Source organism: Chionomys nivalis, chromosome 1 (genome assembly GCF_950005125.1).
Source record: "Chionomys nivalis chromosome 1, mChiNiv1.1, whole genome shotgun sequence".
NCBI classification, from domain to species: Eukaryota; Metazoa; Chordata; class Mammalia; order Rodentia; family Cricetidae; genus Chionomys; species Chionomys nivalis.
In genome coordinates this window covers 64962131-64983446 of record NC_080086.1, presented here as the reverse complement: position 1 = coordinate 64983446, position 21316 = coordinate 64962131, and the positions used below count along the sequence as shown (strand labels likewise).

At 45.1% G+C, this 21316-nt stretch overlaps 1 protein-coding gene across 1 annotated transcript; it reads left to right on the top strand.

The window, feature by feature from the left end:
- Positions 1–1788: 1788 nt before the first annotated feature.
- On the top strand, positions 1789–9346 carry Clec4f (C-type lectin domain family 4 member F). Its single transcript, XM_057768018.1, has 6 exons — positions 1789–1864; positions 2681–2791; positions 4470–5411; positions 7344–7495; positions 8323–8441; positions 9196–9346. The coding sequence occupies exons 1-6, from the start codon at positions 1789–1791 to the stop codon at positions 9344–9346; spliced, it is 1551 nt and encodes a 516-aa protein (XP_057624001.1).
- The last annotated feature ends 11970 nt before the right edge of the window (positions 9347–21316 follow it).

The following is a 21316-nucleotide window of genomic DNA, read 5'->3' as shown; positions in this document are numbered from 1 at the left end:
GCTTCCCCGCTAACAGGGCCAGCTCATCTCCTTTGGCCCCTACTTATTCCTCTTGTCTGTCTATCTCCTCCGAGTCCTCCAAAACTCTATGGTTCACTCGGTTGCTCTGAATGTGGACCCAGCTCTCCATCGGACTTCGGTGGCGGTTTCTGAGCAAGAGCACAAACAAATCTCCTGCAACACTAACTCTGCAAGATAGCAGAGATCTCCCAGTCTGAGAACTCTATCCCACAAGTCTGCCTCCACTTTAGAAACTTGGGACTGTTAGGTTGCCAAGGGACTCACTCTTTTGCCTGTATTATAGCCAATAGCATTCTCTCAGTTTTGGTGGTTCCCTAGAACAAATCATGGAACTATATAAACACTAGGTAGAGTATTAGAGTTGATGGAAAGACCTGGGCTAAGGTTTAGCAGGTCCTGAGCACCGAACTTCTGTGTCTGAGGAGTCAGGGTGGGATTGATCCTTCCTTTATTTTCTTGTTTAAGTTTTTTATTTGTTTGTTTGAGACAGGGTCTTGTGTGTCCCAGACTGGTCTCAAGGTCACTATGCAGCTGGGAATGACTATGAACTTCCGATTCTTTCCTGTCACTGTTTCCTGAGTTGTATGATCTTTGACATGAACCCCACACCCGTTTAAAGGCAGGTTGGAATGGAAGCCAGGGCCTTATGTGTGTCAGACAGTGCTCTACCAACTGAGTCGTAGCCTGAGCCCTATTTTCTATTAGGTATTAGAATTCTTGTGTCTCCCTTTGAAGTGCCTCTAACAGGGATGTCTGAGAGTGGGGGAGGGATGCGGAGGTTTCTAGTCTTTCTGGGATCAGAGGCTATCTAGAGAGAGTCTGAATCATCTCACCAATGTGAACTCAGGTGTGCTCAGAGGAAGCACAGTATGAACAGCCAGGGGCATTCCTGTCACTCAGGAGTCAGGGTTGCAGGAACTCTAGACCAGGACCCAGTCAAAGACCAAATTAAAGCATCTCAGGGCTTTTTCTATGATCTGTCTGCAAAGTTCCAGAGTTCTGGGTGGTCAGTCACCTACACTTTGCCCTGCTGCAAATCTCCCCCACCTCATGCACTGACTGTTATTTGTTTTTGAGATGAGGTCTAACTATGTGACTTTGGCTGCCCTGGAACTCACGTATGTAGACCAGGGTGGCCTCGAATTCACAGAGATCCTCCTGCCTCTGCCTCCCGAGTGCTACCTCAAGCCTGACGGAAATCAGAGGTCAATATGGTCTGTCTTCCCTATTTTCTTTCCACCTTTATTGAAAACAAATTTCTCGCTGAACCCTGTACTCACTGATTCAAGTAGGCAGGCTGACGAGAAAGTGCTAAGGATCTTCCTGCCTCTGCCTCCCCAGCCCTGTGACTACAGGCATATGCTGCCATGTGTGTGCTGGGTAGCCAAACTCTGGTCGTCATGCTGTACGGCAAGCGGTTCACTGACTGAGCATCTGCTCAGCTCCACAAGAATGTTCCTCTGTAATCTACCCTTCCTTGGTGCCTGACCCAGACCCCACTGAAGAGGATCGGGGTATGTGACTCTGAGGCACACTGAGGGGGGGCGGGGCAGAGAGGAAGAGGGCTGCTGGGCTCTTGGCCTCTGGTCCTCCAGGAGGAGGGGACAGGGGTGACACAGAGTTTCTGCAGAGTCAGAAGGAAGGAGGCAGGGCTGGGGAGTGGTCATGACCTCCTCAGAGAACATAAGCCAGTTGTCTCAGCTCCCACTGCTGCCGGCTCACAGGACAGGCCTTTGGGGGACCCGGTGGCAGGAGCAGCGCCAGAGGATGAAGGAGGCAGAGTTGAATGGAGATGTGGCTCGATTCTGCAAAGACAACCAGTATGTCTCCCTACAGCCCGGAGGTGAGGACACTTAGGGTTCCCGCCTGTACCCTGCCCTCTGACACCATCCTTGCCAGTCCAGAAACTCCTCTCATCCTCACCTTCGTCAGGGTGAAATAAATGGGTCCACAGATGCCCAGAACTCGAGAGCCCGGGCCTCTGTATGGAACCTTCAAAGCCCCTGCTTTGAAGTACAGTAACCCGAGGGAAGAAAAGGGTGCACTTTAAGTTCAAATGGCCTGGTTTTGAACCCCAGCTTTGAATACTGCCTACCCCCATGTCCTCTGGGGCTGGTGGTTTCTGAGGTCATTAGTGGGTGTACCCTTGCCCCTTAACCGCAGTGCCAAGAAGGCAAGGGCCCCTGTGGCAACAATTCAAGTTCTGTGTGAGGCTCCAGGAACGCAACCATCCATCCCAGGGGCTATCCTGCTTCTTTCAGTCAGGTTTGTTAACAAAACTGGGACCTGGAGGTCTGGGCCCTGCCATGGGCCTCCTTTTCATTTCCCCCCTCCTTCACTTTCTTCTTTGTTTCTGATCATACTTCTGTAGCCACACCCTCTGGGGCAGGTTTTCTGTCTAGACACCACTACAGCTTCTGTCGGATGTGAGTTGCTGATATTTTGTTTGTCCACTACAGCTTTCTGTGAGGTGTGAGCCGCTGATCGTTGGCTGTTGCCTGGTCCACTGAGAGTGCTTCCTATTCCTGCCTGTAGCTCCCCTGTGAGAACATGGTGGCTGTTCTCATCTCTAATGGACAAGCTAGAGGACTGTTCCAGAGAGCGACAGTCCTAGCCCTCCCAACCCTCATCCCCACAGGCCTTGTCTTCTCCTCTGCAGGGCGGGACCCTATACCAACTGTTCCCGTGGCTTCCAGGATGTTGAGGCTTGTCCAGGCCTTCTTGACACTCATGGCTGTGTTCTTCTCTCTCCTGGCTCTTTTTCTAGTGGGTAAGTTCTCAGGTGACCTGAGCCACCATGAATTTTCCTTTCTGTGCAAAGATCCCAAGAGACCCAAAGGGCAGGCCTCTGGGCCTTCATGCTCTCTGAAACAACAATTTACCACCTACCTCGGCCCAGACCTGGAGCCCATCGTGCTTTGAAATGACTCAAGAGAATGGAAGCTTGCAGGGAAGCTGTGTGGGGTGGTCCTTGGTGCCCCTCCCTCTTTCTGGCCCCTAGCTGGCGTGGGGCAGCCTGTCGTGCCAGGCCTGGGTTCAGCTTCTATGGCCACATCTTAGTTCTGCCTCCCGCTTTCCTCCTTTAAAGAACATCCTTTGAACCATTTTAATTTTTGATACAGGGCCTCATGCAGTCCAGGTTGATTTCAAATAAAAAAGCTAAGGATGAAATTAAGCTTTGGACCCTCCTGCCTCCACCTCTCTAATCCTGGAATTACAGGTGTACAGCACTATGCCCAGATTTTATGGTGCCGGGGGATGGACCCCATAACCTTGTGCAAACTAAACAAGTATTCTCTCAAATGAGCTATATCCCCAAGCTCCAAATTGTTCTGTTTTAAGCACAGCTTTATTGAGCTATCGTAGTTGTAAATGTTGGGCACATTCTTAAAACCTACACTCTGATAAATCCTGGTGAAGAAGTGTGTTCAGAAACCAACTCTATAGTCAAGGCAAGGAGTCAATTCACCATCACTGTTCCCATCCCCACCTCCCTGAGTTTACTTGTAGCCTTGATAATCCCTCCGATTCTCTCCTGACTTGACCTTCAAGTAGCTCCTCCTTGTCATGACTAAAGAGCAGTTTAGTTATAGAGTGTCATTTAAAAAAGGGATCAAAAATTTATGTTCTTTCCTTTTTCAGTCCCTTTTCAGTTATATGATCGTGAGTAGTGCTGGGAATTAAACCCAGGCCAGAACTTCAATTTTTCCTATTCCTTCATGTGTGTGCAGCAGTCAGCTTTCTCTCCACCCATCTTGATTTTAGATCTGCATCCTTGGGCGATCCATCCCCTCAGTCTAGGAAGCTGCAGGATCCGTGGGCTGCCCTCGGAACACTTAGAGCTGTGTCTGGAGGTTTATCTAATGCATCCAATGTGTTTACTATCTAATGTGTCTGCTATCTAATGTATCCAATGTGTCTGCTATCTAATGTATCCAATGTGTCTGCTATCTAATGTATCTAATGAATCTGCTATCTAATGTATCTAATGAATCTGCTATCTAATGTATCTAATGTATCTGCTATCTAATATATCTGCTGCAACACACATGTTACAAAAGCAGCTTAAGGAGGAGTTTGTCTTGGCTTCCAGTTTGAAGGACTGTTCAGCATGGCCAGAAGGTGGAAGGCATGGAAGCAGGAGTTGAAGGAGAGAGCTATGACACTAGCGCTCAGCTCTTGCTCTTTTTTATTCCGTCTAGGACCCCCTCCCCCCAAGTCCATGGATTGGTACAGCCCACATTCAGGGTGGGTCTTTACATCTCAGTCAAACCTTTCTGGAAGTTATCTTATAGACACAACCAGAGGTTTGTCTTCTGGGTGATTCTAGATCCTTCCAAGTTGACAGTATTAACTTATAACCTAGAATATTCTGGAACATTCTGATTTGCCATCTGAACTTCCCTACATACTGGGCTTCAATGGCACCCCTTGTTTCCTCTTTTCAGATCATCCCCGCTCTGGAAGCATGGCAGAAAAGCAAGAGGCTGCCCAGAGGGTTAGGGACTATGTTGAGAATTCTAACACGTGGTACGAGGAGATACAGATGCTGAAGTACCGAGTGGAGAACGTTAGTTCTCAGGTCCAGTTGCTCGGGGACCACCTGGAGGATGCCAGTGCTGACATCCAGCAGGCAAAAGGTGTGCTGAAGGACTCAGGTTCCTTGGCTTTGGAGACCCAGGCACTGAGAATCTCCTTGGAGTCGGCCAGTGCTGATATCCACAGTCTGAGAGGAGATTTTGAAAAGGCAAATGCTATGACTTCCCAGACCCAAGGTCTCTTAAAGAGCAGCACAGAAAACACCAGTGCTGATCTCCACATCCTGGGCAAAGGTCTGGAGGAAGCCCAGACTGAAATCCAGGCCTTGAGGAGAAGTCTGCAGAGTTTCAATGACCTCAGCTCCCACACCCAGATCTTTCTCCAGCATAGTGTGGACAACACTAGTGCTGAGATCCAGGCCATTAGAGATCATCTGGAGAGGGCTGGTGATGAAATGAGTTTATTAAGGAAAGACCTGCAAACAGTCACTGCCCAGACACAAAAGGCGAACGGCCACCTGGAGCAGACAGATGCCCAGATCCAGGTGTTAAAAGCTGAGCTGAAAAGCACCAGTTCCTTTACCTCCCACATCGAGGCTGTCAGTGATCAGCTGAAGGACACCAGCAAAGAGTTACAGACCCTTAGAGGAGAAATGGCGGATGTTGCAGATCTGAAATCCAAGATCCAGATGCTACAGAGCAATCTGCAGAAGGCCAAGGCAGACTTGCAGAGTTTGAAAACAGATCTGGAGGCTACCAAAACTCTCACTGCCAAGATACAGGGGGAACAGAGTCGCCTAGGAGGCCTGCAGGAAGCTGTGGGTTCACAGGAGCAGGTGCAGAGAACTCAGAGTAAGTGAGAAAATTTTGTGTGTGTGTGTGTGTGTGTGTGTGTGTGTGTGAGAGAGAGAGAGAGAGAGAGAGAGAGAGAGAGAGAGAGAGAGAGAGAGAGAGAGAATAAATCCTGGGAGATGTAGCCTCTGGGGAGGATGATGGCCTTTAACCCTTTAGCTTCTTTGTTTACCTCAAAATCTGGGGAGGAAGATCAGGACTTTAGGAAAATCTGATAAGTGAATCTAGTAGCAGTCAGACTAACAGCCATGTCTTCAACTTTCCTCCTCTTCCTCTTCAGTGTGTGCAATGTATGTACACATTACATATGATTGCACATGAATATAGAGGCCAGATTATCTTTCTTAGCCTTTTCCCACTCAATCTGTCTTATATAGCTCTTATCTACCTATCTATCTATCTATCTATCTATCTATCTATCTATCTATCTATCTATCTATCATCTATCTTTCATTTTATCCTTGAGACAGTCTCTTATTCCTAAGGTTGTCTTTAAGTTTTGCTATCTAACCGTGGATGACTTTGAATTTCTTATCCTCCTGCCTTTATCTCCATGAGTTCTGGGAATCCAGAAGTGCCCTCCTGTACCTGGTTTATGCAGTTCCGTGGCCAGAACTAAGCACTTTCTGTAAAATAGGCTAGCACTCTATCCAGTGAGCTACATCGATAGCCCTCCTCACCTTAATTTTGGAGACAATGTTTCTGACCAATTCCATTAAGCTGGTTGGCCAATGAGCTTAAGAGTCTCACTTGTCTTCACCTCCCAACACAGAGACTATAGGCACACCATGTCCCACACTGGACTTTTATGTGGGTGCTGGGAGTTGAACTAGTTCCCCATGCTTGAGCAACAGCCATATCATTGATCAAGCCACCTCCCAAACCCTTGAACTTTTTCTTTAAGTGCAAAACAGAGAGCATTTTTGATTTCTGCGTTCTAAGGTCTCTGTCTAACTGCTTCCTGCTGCCATATTGAGGAATTAGCCACAGAGACCACAGGGCTTCGCTTTTGGAGAAGAGGCTGCTGGGGTACAATTTGACTATCTCCGTTTTAACCTTAGATCTCAGACAAATGCCAGAATCACCCACAGAGCAGGCACAGCCATGCATGCATGGTGTGTGCTAAAGTGTGTTTGGGATTGAACAGAGACTGAGCACGCATCCTAGCCAGTTTCCTGACGGTACTGGCTCAGCCAGGTTGGGACCACATATCGCGAATCCCTGTTTCACACATTCACCCTCTTTCATGGAGACCTTGGTTCTTGTGCTGTCATTGATGTTTCCGCCTGATTAAAAGTGCCTTCTTCCTGGGTGGGCCAGGGGGCTCAGCAGGTAAAGCGCTTGTTACCAAGACTGGCAACCTGAATTTGATCCTCAGAGCCCACATCGTGGGAAGGGAGGACTGCTTCGTGCAAGCTGTCTCCTGGTTTGCACACACATGCTGGGTCACATGCATGTGACAGCCTTCTAATAAATAAATTAAAAAATGTAAGCTGTGTCTTCATCCTGTCTTGTCTTCTTCAGTTTGAAAATTATTCTAGAGAATGTGGGGTTGTGTTAGAGTCTGTGGGTGGGGATGAAGTCAGGAAGTGAAAGAGGTTAACTTGTGAGTTGCAGGACTAGAAGCAGACTGACCTGGCCTGTGACAGTTATGAGCGGGAGAATATTGCATACAAGAAAGCAGCCATCTGCAGAGAGCGTTGATGGGTGACAAAGCTGAGACAGAGACACCTAGGTGTCTTGGAAGATGGCCTTTAGGATAGGGCATGGGACTGGGGAATTGCGTCCCAGCCCCGCTCCTAGAGCACGGAGCATTGGGAATTGCCAAGGCTTGTGGCCATTCAAGGTCAGACCTGAGACAGTAGAGGCTGACTTTGGGGCATCACTGTCTGCTTCTGATCTTCATCCTCCCTCTCCTGACCTCTGTTCTAGATCAGCTTCTCCAGCTGATCCTGCAGGGCTGGATGGTCTTCCGTGGAAGCTTGTATTACTTTTCTCATGAGAAGAAGTCATGGCATGAGGCGGAAAATTTCTGCATGTCCCAAGGAGCGCACCTGGCATCAGTGACTTCTCAGGAAGAGAAGGTCAGAGCTGCAGGCTTGGGGCAGGCTAAGGGGTGGTGAACGTTTAGGGACACACAAACTTAGCCCTTTGTCCTCCTAATGGGCGGTGGGGCTCTTCATGTCCCCATCAGTGAGGAAGAACTATTTACTGGACTCCTAAGAGAACTCTGTCCCGAGGAGGAAGCACAGCAGCTACTGCCACCTGCACAGAAAAGGAGGACAACCTTCTGGGGAGGACCAGGGCCCAGCAGATGCCATCAGGAGGGGAGGAAAAGACGTTTGTCCCACTCTTCAGTTTCAGGGATGTGCCTCTCTTGCTTTCCCTCAGCTCCTGCCAGCCTTCCCCTCTGGGCAGCAGTCTGCATGGGTATACTCAGTGGTTGAGGAAGGCTGATGGAAAGGAGACTCTGGCCCTCTGGGAGCTTGGCTCACTGCTAACCACCTGGGGACTCTCAAAGTCCTGCTACCTTAGATACTGTCCTTAGAAGGCCTTCTGCTCAGGGCCTGGAAGGAGCTCCCTAAGCTAGCAGAGGATTTTGTATGATTCACTTTAGTTCAACTTGCAGAACTATCCCTTCCTTGCCGCTCTCTCAGGACTTGTTACAGAATAAACTATGACGAGAACTTCTGTCCCAGCAAAGCCACACTCCTTCTCAGGGGTGAGAGTTATTCAAGGCAGCCAATATGGGGAAGCTGTGCTTCCAGAGGGACTTACCTGCTACCCTAGATACTGTATAAACCATGGAAGGTTCTCAAAGCCCCTGCACTGAGAAGGGCCTCCTGCTAAGGGGTCAGGGAAGGGATGGTCCAGGGAGTCAGCTCCTCACAGCCCTGCCTCCTTTGTGCAGGAATTCCTGGCAAAGTTCACAAGTAACGAGTACCATTGGATCGGGCTCACTGACCATGGCATTGAGGGCGACTGGCGCTGGGTGGATGGAACACCATTTAACCAATACCAGAGCAATGGGTGAGTCTAACTCTGTCTAGCACTGTTTGGGCACTGTCTTGTGGTATGGGAAGTCTTTCTGTATATGTGTTGCTTTTACTAGTTAATGAATAAAGAAGCTGCTTTTGGCCAATGGCTTGGCAGAATATAACCAGACTGGAAGAGATATAGATAGAGAGAGTAGGCGGAGTCAGCAGAAGCCATGGAACCACTGTTGCAGACTGGGCAGGCTTTACTGTCCTATGTGTATGGTCCTGTCCACTGAGTGTTAGTTTTGTGTGTGCATGTGTGACATATGGAGTGTATTGTGGTGTGTGCATGTAGCATATATGTGTGGTTTTCTATGTGATATATCTGGTGTGAGTGATGAGTGTGACATGTGTGATGTGCAATGTCTATGGTGTGTGATATGACATGTGGTATGTGGCCCTATGAGGCCAACAAAAGAATATCAGGAAAGGACAGGCCCTGGGGCTGGCAGACCAGTTGTCTTCTTGTTTTTCTGATTTCATTTGTTCATTTGTTTCTCCCTTACTTGGCCCTTGCCCTTGTCGATGGAGCGCAGAGCCTCCGAGAGCCTCCGAGAGCCTCCGAGGCTCAGAGCCTGAGTTCTGTGGAGGATGCTCCTGCAGAGCCTGGATCAGAGGGAGGGCAGTTTCAGCAGGGTCACTCAGCAGGCTGCTCTGGCTCCAGTCCTGTCCCCATCCTGAGGTCTGTCTTTATGCACGGGAAGGAATACTGACTTCTCTAGCAGAGTAAAGCCATTTTCTTCCAGGTTTTGGGGAAAAAATCAGCCCGACAACTGGAGACATCCGAATGGGGAGTTTGAAGACTGTGTCCACATGAAGCAAACGTGGAATGACATGATCTGTGGGGCTGCCTACCCCTGGGTGTGCGAGAAGTCCACAGGTCAGGCTGTGGCCTGAATGGGCCAGAGCAGAGTTGTTCCTTCTCGAGACTCCCAGAGCTCTGGACTCGCTGCAGAGCTCCTTGGGTCCTGTGCTGTCGCGTTGTTTAATCATGTGAAACACGCTTGCCTCCTGTGGCCCCTTCAGCGAGATGACTTCTTAAAGATAAGCCCTGCATGCTTGTGTCCCCTCAGTACCCCAACATGCCTGCCCAACCAGGTCTTAAATAAACACCCCCTGAATGGACAGAAACTTAGTACTCGTTCGTCCCTGTGGCTGCCTTCACACTCCTGTCTCTCTGGCCTGGCTCTCCTCCCCTCAGGGTCTTTCTGTTCCTACAGACACACTTTCCCACAGGCTCTGCTGTGACTGTGCCGACAGCAGTAGGGGCTACAACAACTCTGGGGCCTTTTTAGGTCACCCCAGTGTTCCATGGGTTTCTTCTGGTGCAGATCCTGTTTCTCTTCCTTGTTTTCTGGGGTGTGGGGTCTCTGCTCCATCCTCCCATTCATCTCTCTAATCTTTACAGGGATTCTATGTTCTGCTCACCTTAGGATGAGACCCTCAGTAACTCTCTGTTGGTGCCTGTGGAGCATTCTATCCATGCACAAGGAATCTCATGCAGGTTTCTGGATCTCTGTCTGTCTGTCTGTCTGTCTGTCTGTCTGTCTGTCTTCTGGTCTCGTCATACTCTGCCCACAAGCTGCAATGTTCTCTTTCCCCAGCATGGGTAGAATACCATACCTAGGTTAATGCTATCTTCCCTGTCCTGTGGAAGAACCTTCAGAAAAAACGCCATGGGGCCACGGGCTCCCCATTTGCTTCCCAGCTCCCTAACTTGGCCCAAAGTTTTAGTCTGCCTGTGGTCCAGTATCTGGAAATAGTGGTTTCCTCTATGTATGAGTCTTTTAGTTGTTTACAGCCAAAGAGCTCCTCCAGCTGTGTCCAGCTGTGGCAGTTTGGGGGACGGAGACATGGCTCTGTGGTTGAGTGAGTGCTGCTCTTGTGGAGGATACGAGCTCAGTTCCCGCACTCTTGTCAGGAAGCCTGACTTCAGCTCCAGAGGGTCTGACTCCCTCTCCTGGCCTTGTGGGCACCTGCACTCATGTGCACAGTTTGATACACATACCTATAATTAAAATAAATATTATAAGAGAAGTGGAATATCTTAGATCTGTTATATTTTTGGCTGAACAGAACTTTATCTTGTTCATACTTATTTTTAGCATCTTTTTTGTTTATTTCCTCCTCCTCCTTTTGTTAGTATGTGTGTGTGTGTTAGTAACCATAGAAGCCAAGTGACTCCATGTTTTATTTTATTTTGTTATTATTGAAAATTCATACAACGTATTCTGATTGTTTCCCTTCCCCCATTTCCTCCCAGATTGCCCCCATCTTTCCACCTATCCATCTACATGCCTTCTCTCTCTCTCTCTCCTCTCTTTCTCCTATATACATCACTTATTTGAAATGCCAGTTATACATAGGATAAAGTCAGTGTTACATGCTTACCAGTAACAGTAGATAAATAGAACCGGTGAAAACCTCTGTACAGCTGTGATGGTACTCAAAAGAAAAATGCATCGTTTACAGTGCTTCACAGAGACGAGTTCAAGTTTGGAGGTACCTAAATAAAAATACTATATATTTCTTTTAAAAACACTATGTACAATCAAAGAGTAACCAAATTTACAGAATACTGGTTTGTATGTGCCAGTTGTGGCACATACATGGCAGAGGGAACTTGCGTTTTCAGCCCTCCTCCCCTATCTAAGAGCAGAATTCCCTAGGGCCTACCCAGATAATCTGGAGAGTCATGTGCAGGCAGGTACACCAGGGGACTCTTCCAGAGTGTGTCTGATCTCAGCGCTTGCCATGGACCAGCTCAGGGGAGCCACTGAGACCGTGGGAGAAGCAGGGTCTTTTTTTTTAAATCTTTATTTATTATGTATACAATATTTTGTCTGTGTGTATTCCCTTGCTCATCATACACCCCGTGTATGACAAAGGTTCTGCTGTAGTCTTATACATTCCCATACTGTGCTTCCTTATCCCAGAGCTGTTCCTGAAGAGAATGATCCTTGCCTTGTATATATAAAGACTATCATTATTATGAAAGAAATTGTGCAAAGCTCATATCCCGCATAGCCAGCTAATAGAGAAACCCGTTTATGCCTCAGCAGTGGCTAATACTGGACTATCTGCCATTGACCTCCAGGAAGCCTAGTCCCATAGGACACGTAGCTCCCATCTGGTATAATGACATATGTCATGTCACACAGACGGCATTGGAGTTGGTGTGGCAAGTGCTCACATAAACACACAAGTAGGAGAAGATACGAACTTGCAAACACTCATTCTACAGAAATGGCCGTGGCATCATAGTATTCTGAATACGACAGATTGGTACAGTCATGGACATATTTTTAGGGAAAACAAAATCAAAAGTCTTGCCCAGACAATAGCCACATGAAAACTAGTACAACTGATGGAACAAGGAAACTCACACTTCACAGAGCACTGTTCACACAGCAGAGTTGAGAGAAGATAGTAGAACACCTCTAGGACGTGCAGAATACTTCTTAGCAAGATTATCTGAACGAGTCTTGAAAGTTCCCACATGGTAGACACTGTGAACCTCTGCAGACCCGGAATCAGCACCATCAGAGTGGCATTGATAGTCTGTTGACTACACAGAGCCTAACTCAGCCCCGAGAAACACGTGAATGCCTTATCATTGTAAAACAATGACCTTAGACAAATTTCGTGAAATGTAATTTTCCCTTAAAAGGAAAGTTCAGTATTCTGAAGACATGTCCCCTTCATTGTAGACACTGGGAGTGTCGCTCCTTCAACTCCAGCTTCGGCTTCCATGGTGTTCTGTATCATCAGCTTTGTTCAGATGTACAAGGGTTGTGCCCATTGCGAGAACTTCAACAAGTCAGGAAAGAAGAGGCAACACAGGGAGACAAATGTTAAAAACAAAACACCCCAAAACGACAGAGGCCAGCCAATGAGGAAGCAGAAATCAAGAATCAGGTTTAGTTACATAAGAGGTACAGAAAGGTAAATAGTATCAACACAGTTTCGCGAACATTTCAGCATGGGTGTGTGGGTGCACGTGTGTCCATGACATGAAGACTCAGAGACACAGGAGGATATACTTAGCCTCTGCACCTGCAGGGGACTCAGTTTCGGTGAACTGAAGCCTTCCCTTCACCTCCCAGCATCCTTATTTTTCCCCACATTACAGTTAGCTAGTAGATTTCCATATCTCAAAACAAACTGATAGAAGCTTCCGACAGTACAATGCCAGCTGCAAATACCTGATTCATGAGGTTCCAAGTTTTGAATAGGCTTTGTATCCATGGGACACTCTCAGTCAAGATTCACATAGGACAACAAAATATATTTGTAACACAAAGGAAGGCCTAGGGGCTGTGCAGAAACTCTGCAGCCAGGCTTGATATAATCCTGGCTAGTGGAGGCTGCTTGCTATCTCTCTGGTGCCAGGTCAGCGGGACATTATACCACAACATTAGTGACCTGTTGAGCCCTAAAAGCTCAACAGGTCACTAAAATGCTAGGCCAGCTTGGGCCTAGGGACTGTACTCAGAAATAAAGCCAGCAGGGGTGTAGGGGAATTTAAGGATCTGTGTTTTGGATGATTTTAATTTTTCTCTCTATAAGCCACAGTATTTAAGTGCAAGTTATTTTTTCAAAACTAAAACAAAAATACAAGAAAAGGATCAACAACATCTTGAGAACCTAAGCAACAATTCTCCAGCCTCAGCACTCAGAGGAGCTGCAATGGTAGCTTTCCAGATAACCCGATTGTCCCTGGTTTGGTTCTTATTAAATTTCTATACTAAGAAATATTCCAGTTCCTGTGGCCTATTTTTGGAGGGCGGGGGTTGAGACAGAGTTTCTCTGGATCTTTGGAGCCTGTCCTGAAACTGGCTCTTGTAGACCAGGCTGGCCTCGAACTCACAGAGATCCACCTGCCTCTGCCTCCCAAGTGCTGGGATTAAAGGCGTGTGCCACCATCACCCGCTCTAAATTTTATAATATCATAAATACTTCCTTTTCTGAGACCAGCTCTACCCAGACTTCACATTTGTGAAGTACATCTTTAAAAATCTTCATAGGTGGGTTCACACCAGAGGCACACAGTCTACTACATTCCAATAATACTATCCTATCACATAGAAAACCACATTTGTTTTATCTTCTGAAAGTCACACCAATTCATAATGTTATGGTCCTAAAAAGCAGCAGGTGTGCTGAGCGGGGCAGCAGCAGGTGACCCAGAGGTTACCCAAGGAACAGCAGTTCCCTGTTGGCCAGCATCTGGCCATGGTGCTGTGATGTGTTGTGTCCCAAGTGGGGGCAGGCAGGTCCTACGAGGAGCAGTGGTGGCCTCCATGGGTGAGAGGAGGATAGACACGCCATGCAGAGAGAGTTTGGGTGCAGTTTATTTAGTGGGTTCTGGAAGGGAAGGGGAAGAGGAAGGGGGAGAGAGGGAGAGAAAGAGAGGGCAGAGAAAAGAGAGAAAAGCAGCAGTTACCTCTTCAGAAGTAGGACCAGAGGCGGGGTGGGGGTGAAGATTGCAGGCTGGAGGAAGCAGAAGTGGGGAGAGTGGGCAGGGCTTGTCTCTTAAAGGGGCTGGGAGTGGTGGCACAGGCCTTTAATCCCAGCACTTGGGAGACTGAGGCAGGTGGATCTCTGTGAGTTCGAGGCCAGCCTGATCTACAAGACCTAGTTCCTAGCACAGGCTCCAAAGCTACAGAGAAAGCCTGTCTAGAACATAATCTAATAAGTAACTAAAAGCAAACATTATACTTTAAATAATGCCATGAACAGTTTCCACTATTTTGTATAATTGCTTCGTGTGGACAGGAAAGCACATTTAGCGAATTTCCAGGAAAATTAAGTGTCAGATCGAGTGTCTTAAATGTAGAGAAACAAAACCTGCCAAGAGGTGAGAAAGCTTTATGTGTGCTTGCTTCTCTATGTACCTACCTGCACAACGCAGTCTGATTTTCACTATGAACCTATCTGCACAACGCAGTCTGATCTGGAAAGACTTCAAACCATATGAAACAGTTTCTGTCAATAGGTCCCAGACGCACAGGGAGGAACAGAATGGAACTGCCTTTTGCTTCTGTGATCTGAGACTGTGCTTCAAAAGATACCAACACTTAAAAATGAGTAGATCCCTGTGTTTTTATAACTTTAAGGAAAAGGTGTCTTAAAGGTGATGTGAGCCTACTTTGCAGCAGATGCACCTGCCCTATGCAAGCCTCTGAATTCAGATGTACATCATCAGGGTCGGTCACAGTCCAGGGATGCATGAGGTAACCCAGACCCAGAACGAAATTTTATAATATATACACACTCATAAGTAGATATTAGACATAAAGCAAAGAATGACCAGCCTACAGGCCACAATCCCAGAGAACCTAGGTAACAAAGAGGACCCTAAGAGAGACATACATGGATCTGCCTAGGAAGGGGAAAAAGAACAAGATCTCTTGAGTAAATTGAGAGTGATGGTGGAGGAGGGGAAGGGTGAAATTGGAGAGTGGAGGAGGGGAGGGGAGTGGAGAAAAAAATGTATAACACTTCCTATCCAAACAATTAAAATGAGAGGGATTTAAAAAATTAAAAAGTATAAAAAAATAAAATCTCCCTTTAACAAGAAAGAAAGAAAGAAAGAAAGAAAGAAAGAAAGAAAGAAAGAAAGAAAGAAAGAGTAAAACCAAAAACAGTCCTTAGCTCACACGTTGCCCTTACAAGGGGAGAGGCTGTAAAAAAAAATTCCATGTGCTCAGTAATTCAGAAAATGTCAAACCAGCACCCCTGCTGGAGTTCAAGTAGGACATGTAGGGTTTTTTTTTTCTGAAAAGAAAATAGCTTTTTGATAGTAAAACACTATGCTTCATGCAACTTTGAATATGACACCAAAAATCCAGACATACTTAGAAAACATTAAGAAAAACATATTCTTACAAATACCAAATGATGTACATAAGTCTGAAGCCCTTTTTGTTGTTGATGTTGTTGTTTTTTCCACAAACACAAGACAACCAAAGACAGTTGTTTCCCCAGCACAGTGAAACACATTCAGCTTCTCTCTCTTCAGAAAACCATGAGGTAAATAAAAACAAGAAAATGGATTCACAAAACAATGAAAAAGCACAAGAAATACACATACACACACACACAGAGAGAGAGAGAGAGAGAGAGAGAGAGAGAGAGAGAGAGAGAGAGAGACATAAAAACACAGACACACAATTGGAAACTGTAATATATAAGCAAAGACCAGTAAGGTAAAAAAATGTCAAACAAAGCAATATAAGACAAAAAATCTACACAAACACCATTGAGTTCACTTCTTGTTGGCCAGCTATGGCCTGGCATGCAGCCTGTCCTTAGGTGTCATGAGACTCCATTGGAGAAAACAGATTTTTCCTTTGTAAGCATTGTCAATTATAGTTTCTTGCTTAGGCATGGGAGCCCATGCCCACTTCCCTCTCTATGTGTTGGGACCCATCTGACTTGAACCTGTGCAGTGCCTCTGCTCATGTGTGTCAGTCCGGTTGTATCCGAGAGACAGTTTCTGATGTCATCCATCCCCTCTGAGTCTTATAATTTGTCTGCCTTTTCTCCAAATTGTTCCCTGAGCTCCAAGGGGAGAGACTTGATGGAGCCATCCAGTTTAGGACTGAATGTTTCATGATCTTGTTACTCTCTGCATATTGTCCAGTCATGGTTCTCCATATTAGATACCATCTACTGCAGGAGGAAGCGTCTCTGATAATGGCTTAGTAAGGCACTGATTTATGACTGCAGAAGAATGTCATTAGGAGTCGTTTTCTCTCTCTCTCTCTCTCTCTCTCTCTCCCTCCCTCCCTCCCTCCCTCCCTCCCTCCTCTCTTTCTTTCTTTAGCAGAACAACAGTATTTGATTTTCCCTCAGGCCTATGACCTATCTAGTCTCAGTTTCTTGGTCATCTGAGCAGGGTCAGGCATGGATTTCATCTCATGGAGTGGTCCATAAATCCATCCAGAGTTTGGTTGGTTACTCCTACAATGTTTGTGTCACTATTACATCAATGTATCATTCAAGCAAGTCACCGTGATAGATCAAAGGATTTGTAGCTGGTGATGGTTACCTTTTTCCTCGGGTAGCATGCAGAGTACCCTTTAGCACCATAAACACTAGTCAGTAGCAACAAACTTCTCTGTGTTCAAGGAGATTGTGCTATCGTCAGCAATAGGGCTTTACCAACAGTTTGCAGAGTTCCACCAATGGCCTTGGCAATAGTCTGGGATGTTTGGGGGTTTCCATGGGACCGCTTTGGTCAATGACTGGAACAGATGTAACTCATTCCTGGCCCTGGAAGTTTCAGTTGATGGGAAGATATCTAATAGGAGCATTGTCTCCCTTGTTATTTGGTGACTCCACTTCTATGTATATGTTTTAAGCAGCTTCCTCTTCCTTTAGCAATCCTTCCTTCTCCTCTTGTTGCTTACTCTATACCCAAACACTGTGGTTATAGGATTGTAATATGTCTATTGAAGGCGTAAAAACTAATATCCACATGTAAGAGAATACAAACCATATTTGTCTTTTGGTGTCTGGGTTACCTCACTCCAGATGAGTTTTTCTAGCTCCATCCATTTACCTACAAATTCATGACTTTTCCATAACTTTCTATTGTGTAAATTTACTACATTTTCATGATTATTTGTCTGTTGATGGATGTCTAGGCTGTTTCTAATTTCTGGTTATTATGAAGGGGACAGCAATGAGCACAAATGAGCAAGTGTCCCTGTAGTAGAATGTTGAGTTCTTAGGCTATGCCTAAAAGTGACATAGCTTGATATTGAAGTAGATCTATACTCAACTTTCTGAGGACTGCCACACTGATTTCCACAGTGGCTGTACCAGCAATGGATAAGTGACTCTTTTTCCTCACCCTCACCAGCATGGGCTCTCTTTGTTTTACTCATCTTGGCCATTCTGACTGGTATAAGGTGAAACCTGAGAGTAGTGTTGAGTTGCCTTTCCTCAATCAACATCTCTAAGGATGTTGAAAACTCCTTCAAGTATTTCTCAGCTATTTGTGTTTAATCTTTTGAGAACTCTGTTTAATTCTTTATCTCATTTAAAGTAGATTGTTTTCCTGATGTTCAGTTTCTTTAGTTCTTCATATATTTTAGATATTAAGCCTTTATTGAATGTATAGATCTCTTCCCATTCTGTAACCTCTCATTTCTCCTGAATGATGGTGCCTCTTGCCATATAGAAGCGTTCATTTTCATGAGGCCTGCTTGTTGTTGTTCTTAGTGCCTGTGCTCTCGGTGTCCTGTCTAGAGAGGTTTTCTTGTGAGAATGAGTTCAAGACTGTTCTCCATTTTCTTTTCTATTAGATATCTGGTCTTATATTGATCCATTTTGATTTGAGTTTCATGAATGGTGATAAATATAGATGGATCTATTTGCGTTCTTCTACAAACAGCAATCCAGTTCGACCAGCACCACTTGTTGAAGATGCTGTCTTTTTTCCTTTGTGTAATTTTGGCTTCTTTGTTAAAAGCCAGGAGTCTATAAGTTTGTGAACTTGTGTCTGCGTCTTCAACTAAATGTCCACTGCTCAATGTGTATGTTTTTATGTCTATCCTATGCTGCTTTTATTACAATATCTCTGGAGTATAACTTGAAATCATAGATGATACCTCCTGTAGTTATTTTATTGTTTAGGATTATTTTAGCTATCCTGGAGTTTTTGTGTTTCTGTACAAATCTCAACATTGGCCTTTCAATTATGTGGAAAATTGTGCTGGAACTTTGATGGAGATTGTGTCAGATCTGTAGATTGGTTTGGCAGAAGGGCCATTCTCACTGTGTTAATCCTACTGGCCCATGAGCATGTGAAATCTTTCCATTTTCTCATGTTTTCTTCAATTTCTTTCTTCAGTGTCTTAAACTTTTTACTATACAAGTTTTTCAAGACATTCCCCCAGGCTATTGTAAAAGGTATTGTTTCCCTGATTTATTCCTTAGTCTGTTTGTCACTAGTATATAGGGAAGATGCTGATTATTGTGTGTTAAATTTGTATCCTGCTACTCTGCTGAAAGTGGTTATTAGGTGTAGCATTTCTTGATATAGTTTTTAGGGGTTTTATGTATAAAATTATACCAACTGCAAATAAAGATATTCTGACTTCTTCCCTTCCAATTTTTATCCCCTGATCTCCTTTAGTTGTCTTAATGCTCTAGCTAAAACTTTAATTACTATATTGAACAGGTATGTGGAGAGTGGACAGCCTTGTCTTGTTCTGATTCTAGTGGAATTGCTTTGATTTTCTCCTCATTTAAGCTGATATTGACTGTGGGATTGCTGTAAACTGCCTTTATTATGTTGGGGTATGTCCCTTTTACTCCTAGTCTCTCCATGTGTTCTATAATAAAGGGGTGTTGGATTTTGTCAGAAGCATTTTCTCCATCTAATGAGATGATCATGTGGTTTTATCTTTCAGTTTGTTTATATGGTGGATTGCATTTATTTATTTATGTATATTGAACCATCCCTACTTCTCTGGGATGAAGCCCACTTGATCATAATGAATAGTCTTTTTAGTCTTTTAAATATATTCTTTTATTTGGTTTGCAAGTACTTTATTGAGTATTTTTGCATGCTCTATTTTCATAAGGGAACTTTCTTTGTTGGGGGTTTGTGTGGTTTAGATATCAGGGTAATTGCAGCAATTTCCTCTTTGAGACACTCATGCCAATATTTATTAGTTTTAATAAACCCCAATTCTGCTTCCCACTGCTCACCCTGACATGGCTTTATGTGTTGAAGCCACAAATCTTGGTTTTACCTGAGATGAACTCCTGAAAGATGATGGGACCTCCTCAGGTTGCTGCAGGTGACTGTGGCACTGTGTTTCTGTCCCTTCTGCTGTTGACATAATTTTAACACAATAGGCAGAACTGGTCATTCTTGAGAGATGAGGTAACACTACAGTTTTGAATAGTCAAGATTTTTTTTCTTTTTATTTTGAGCCTGGCTTCAAACTTTTCCTGCCTCTGCCTCCTTAGTACTGGGATTAAAGACATGTGCCCCTACACCTGGTTGTGGTAGTTTTAAAATATTTTTCTAGTTTTAATTTCTAATAGCTCATCTGTTTTTATTTCACATCTGTAGCCATAGTAAGATGGCTTGTTTGTCTGTCTCTGTACACATAATGGTTTACAATGGTATTTTAATTAAAAACTAATTATTCATAATTTCATAATATGTGTGTATATATACATATGTAAAGTACTTTGATCATATCCTTCCTCTCCCATTACCCTTTCTTATCCCTTTCCTACTCAATATCTTCTTCTCGTCTCCTAATTTTGTGTTATTTAATTAGGATTGCTTGCATGTGGGTTTTTTTTCTTGGATCATGGACAACTTAGCAGTAGCTTCACCCGTGAAGAACAATGACCTCCCATTCTTCAGCAACTATTATCTACCAAGAGCTCCTTAGCAGTGGGTGGGCATCAGGAACCTCTTTCCCATGCATGCTAGAGGCTGGATGGCTTGATCCTGTGTTGATTTGTGCAAATAACCATGGCTGTCAGTTCACTAGGACAATGGTCTTGACACCATCAGAAAACAGCATTTCACAGCCCCACCCCATTCTCTGACTCCTAGATTCTCTCCAGCCCCTCCTCCCCTATGTTCCCCAAGCCTTGCTGGGGTTGGGGGTGATGGTGGTGACATGGATGTTTGGTTTAGGCCTGACCTCTCAATAGTCACTTCTTCTTAGTAGCTGTTATATTTTCTTTATATGTACTTTTATTCTTTGTTTTAGGGCTTTCCTAGCTTTGTAGCTTCAGAAGCCAGAATTAAATAATGTCCTGTTTTGAGGAAATTTTCTGAGCATAAAACAATTTCTATAGATGTACCAGGAACACATTATATAGATTCACTTTTATTATGCAAATATTCTATATCCTTATTTATGCTTTCTCAAGTAAGGAATTTATGTGAATTAAAAAAGATTCATTTATTTTTTTCACTATATGTATATGTATTTGCTGTGGTTATGTGCCCATTTGAGGAATATTCACTGTGTGTCCTCTGGGTCACATACTTTCCTAAGTTCTAGGAACTCAACTGCGAACTCTCCCAGGGCCAGTGCTCTGGTAGGGAGGAGAGGAGAGGGAGTCGGACACTCATAGGAAAGACTCTGTGGGCTAGAGAGCCTGTGGGCTGGTATTCTGGATCCTTTAATCCCAGGACTCAGGAGGCAGAGGCAGCAGATTTCTATGAGATCAAGGCCAGTCTGGTCTACATAGTGAGTTCTGGGACAGCCAGGGTTACGGCTTTAAAAAAAGGGAAAAAAGGACAACGGGGTGGAAGGAGGACAGGATTGTTGCTAACTCCCCAGGGTTGCTCATGTCCAGGCTGCCTACTTCTCCTCCACAGGGTGACAGAGGCAGGGGGTGAAGTTCTCCACAGACTGACTGGAGCCATCTGAGTAGACGGAGATCCTCAGCTGGTTTGGAGGAAGTGGCCAGCCTGTCACCCGGGAGTGCTTGTCCACCCTGCCTGTCCTGTAGAACTTCACACAGTTGCTGTCTGTGTCATGGATTGCTTGGAGTGCTAGCAGGCTGTAGCAATGCCCAGCAGATGTGCCACACTGTCGGTATCTCAGGGCTCCCAGCCAGAAGTTTACAGTAGACAGAAGTTGGGGGTCTACAAATTGCTGGGAAAAGCATGACTCTAAAAGACACTGTAGACATCACAGTTGGTTTTCTTTGGGATGAAGAGCAGTTTCTTAGTCAAGAGAGAGGGAGAAAGAGAGAGAGAGAGGGTTCTCTCTTTCCCTTTACATGGGTCCCAGGAATTGAACTCAGATGTAGGATGTGTTGCTTTCATTGGTCAAATAAAGAGACTGCCTTGGCCTTTTGATAGGGCAG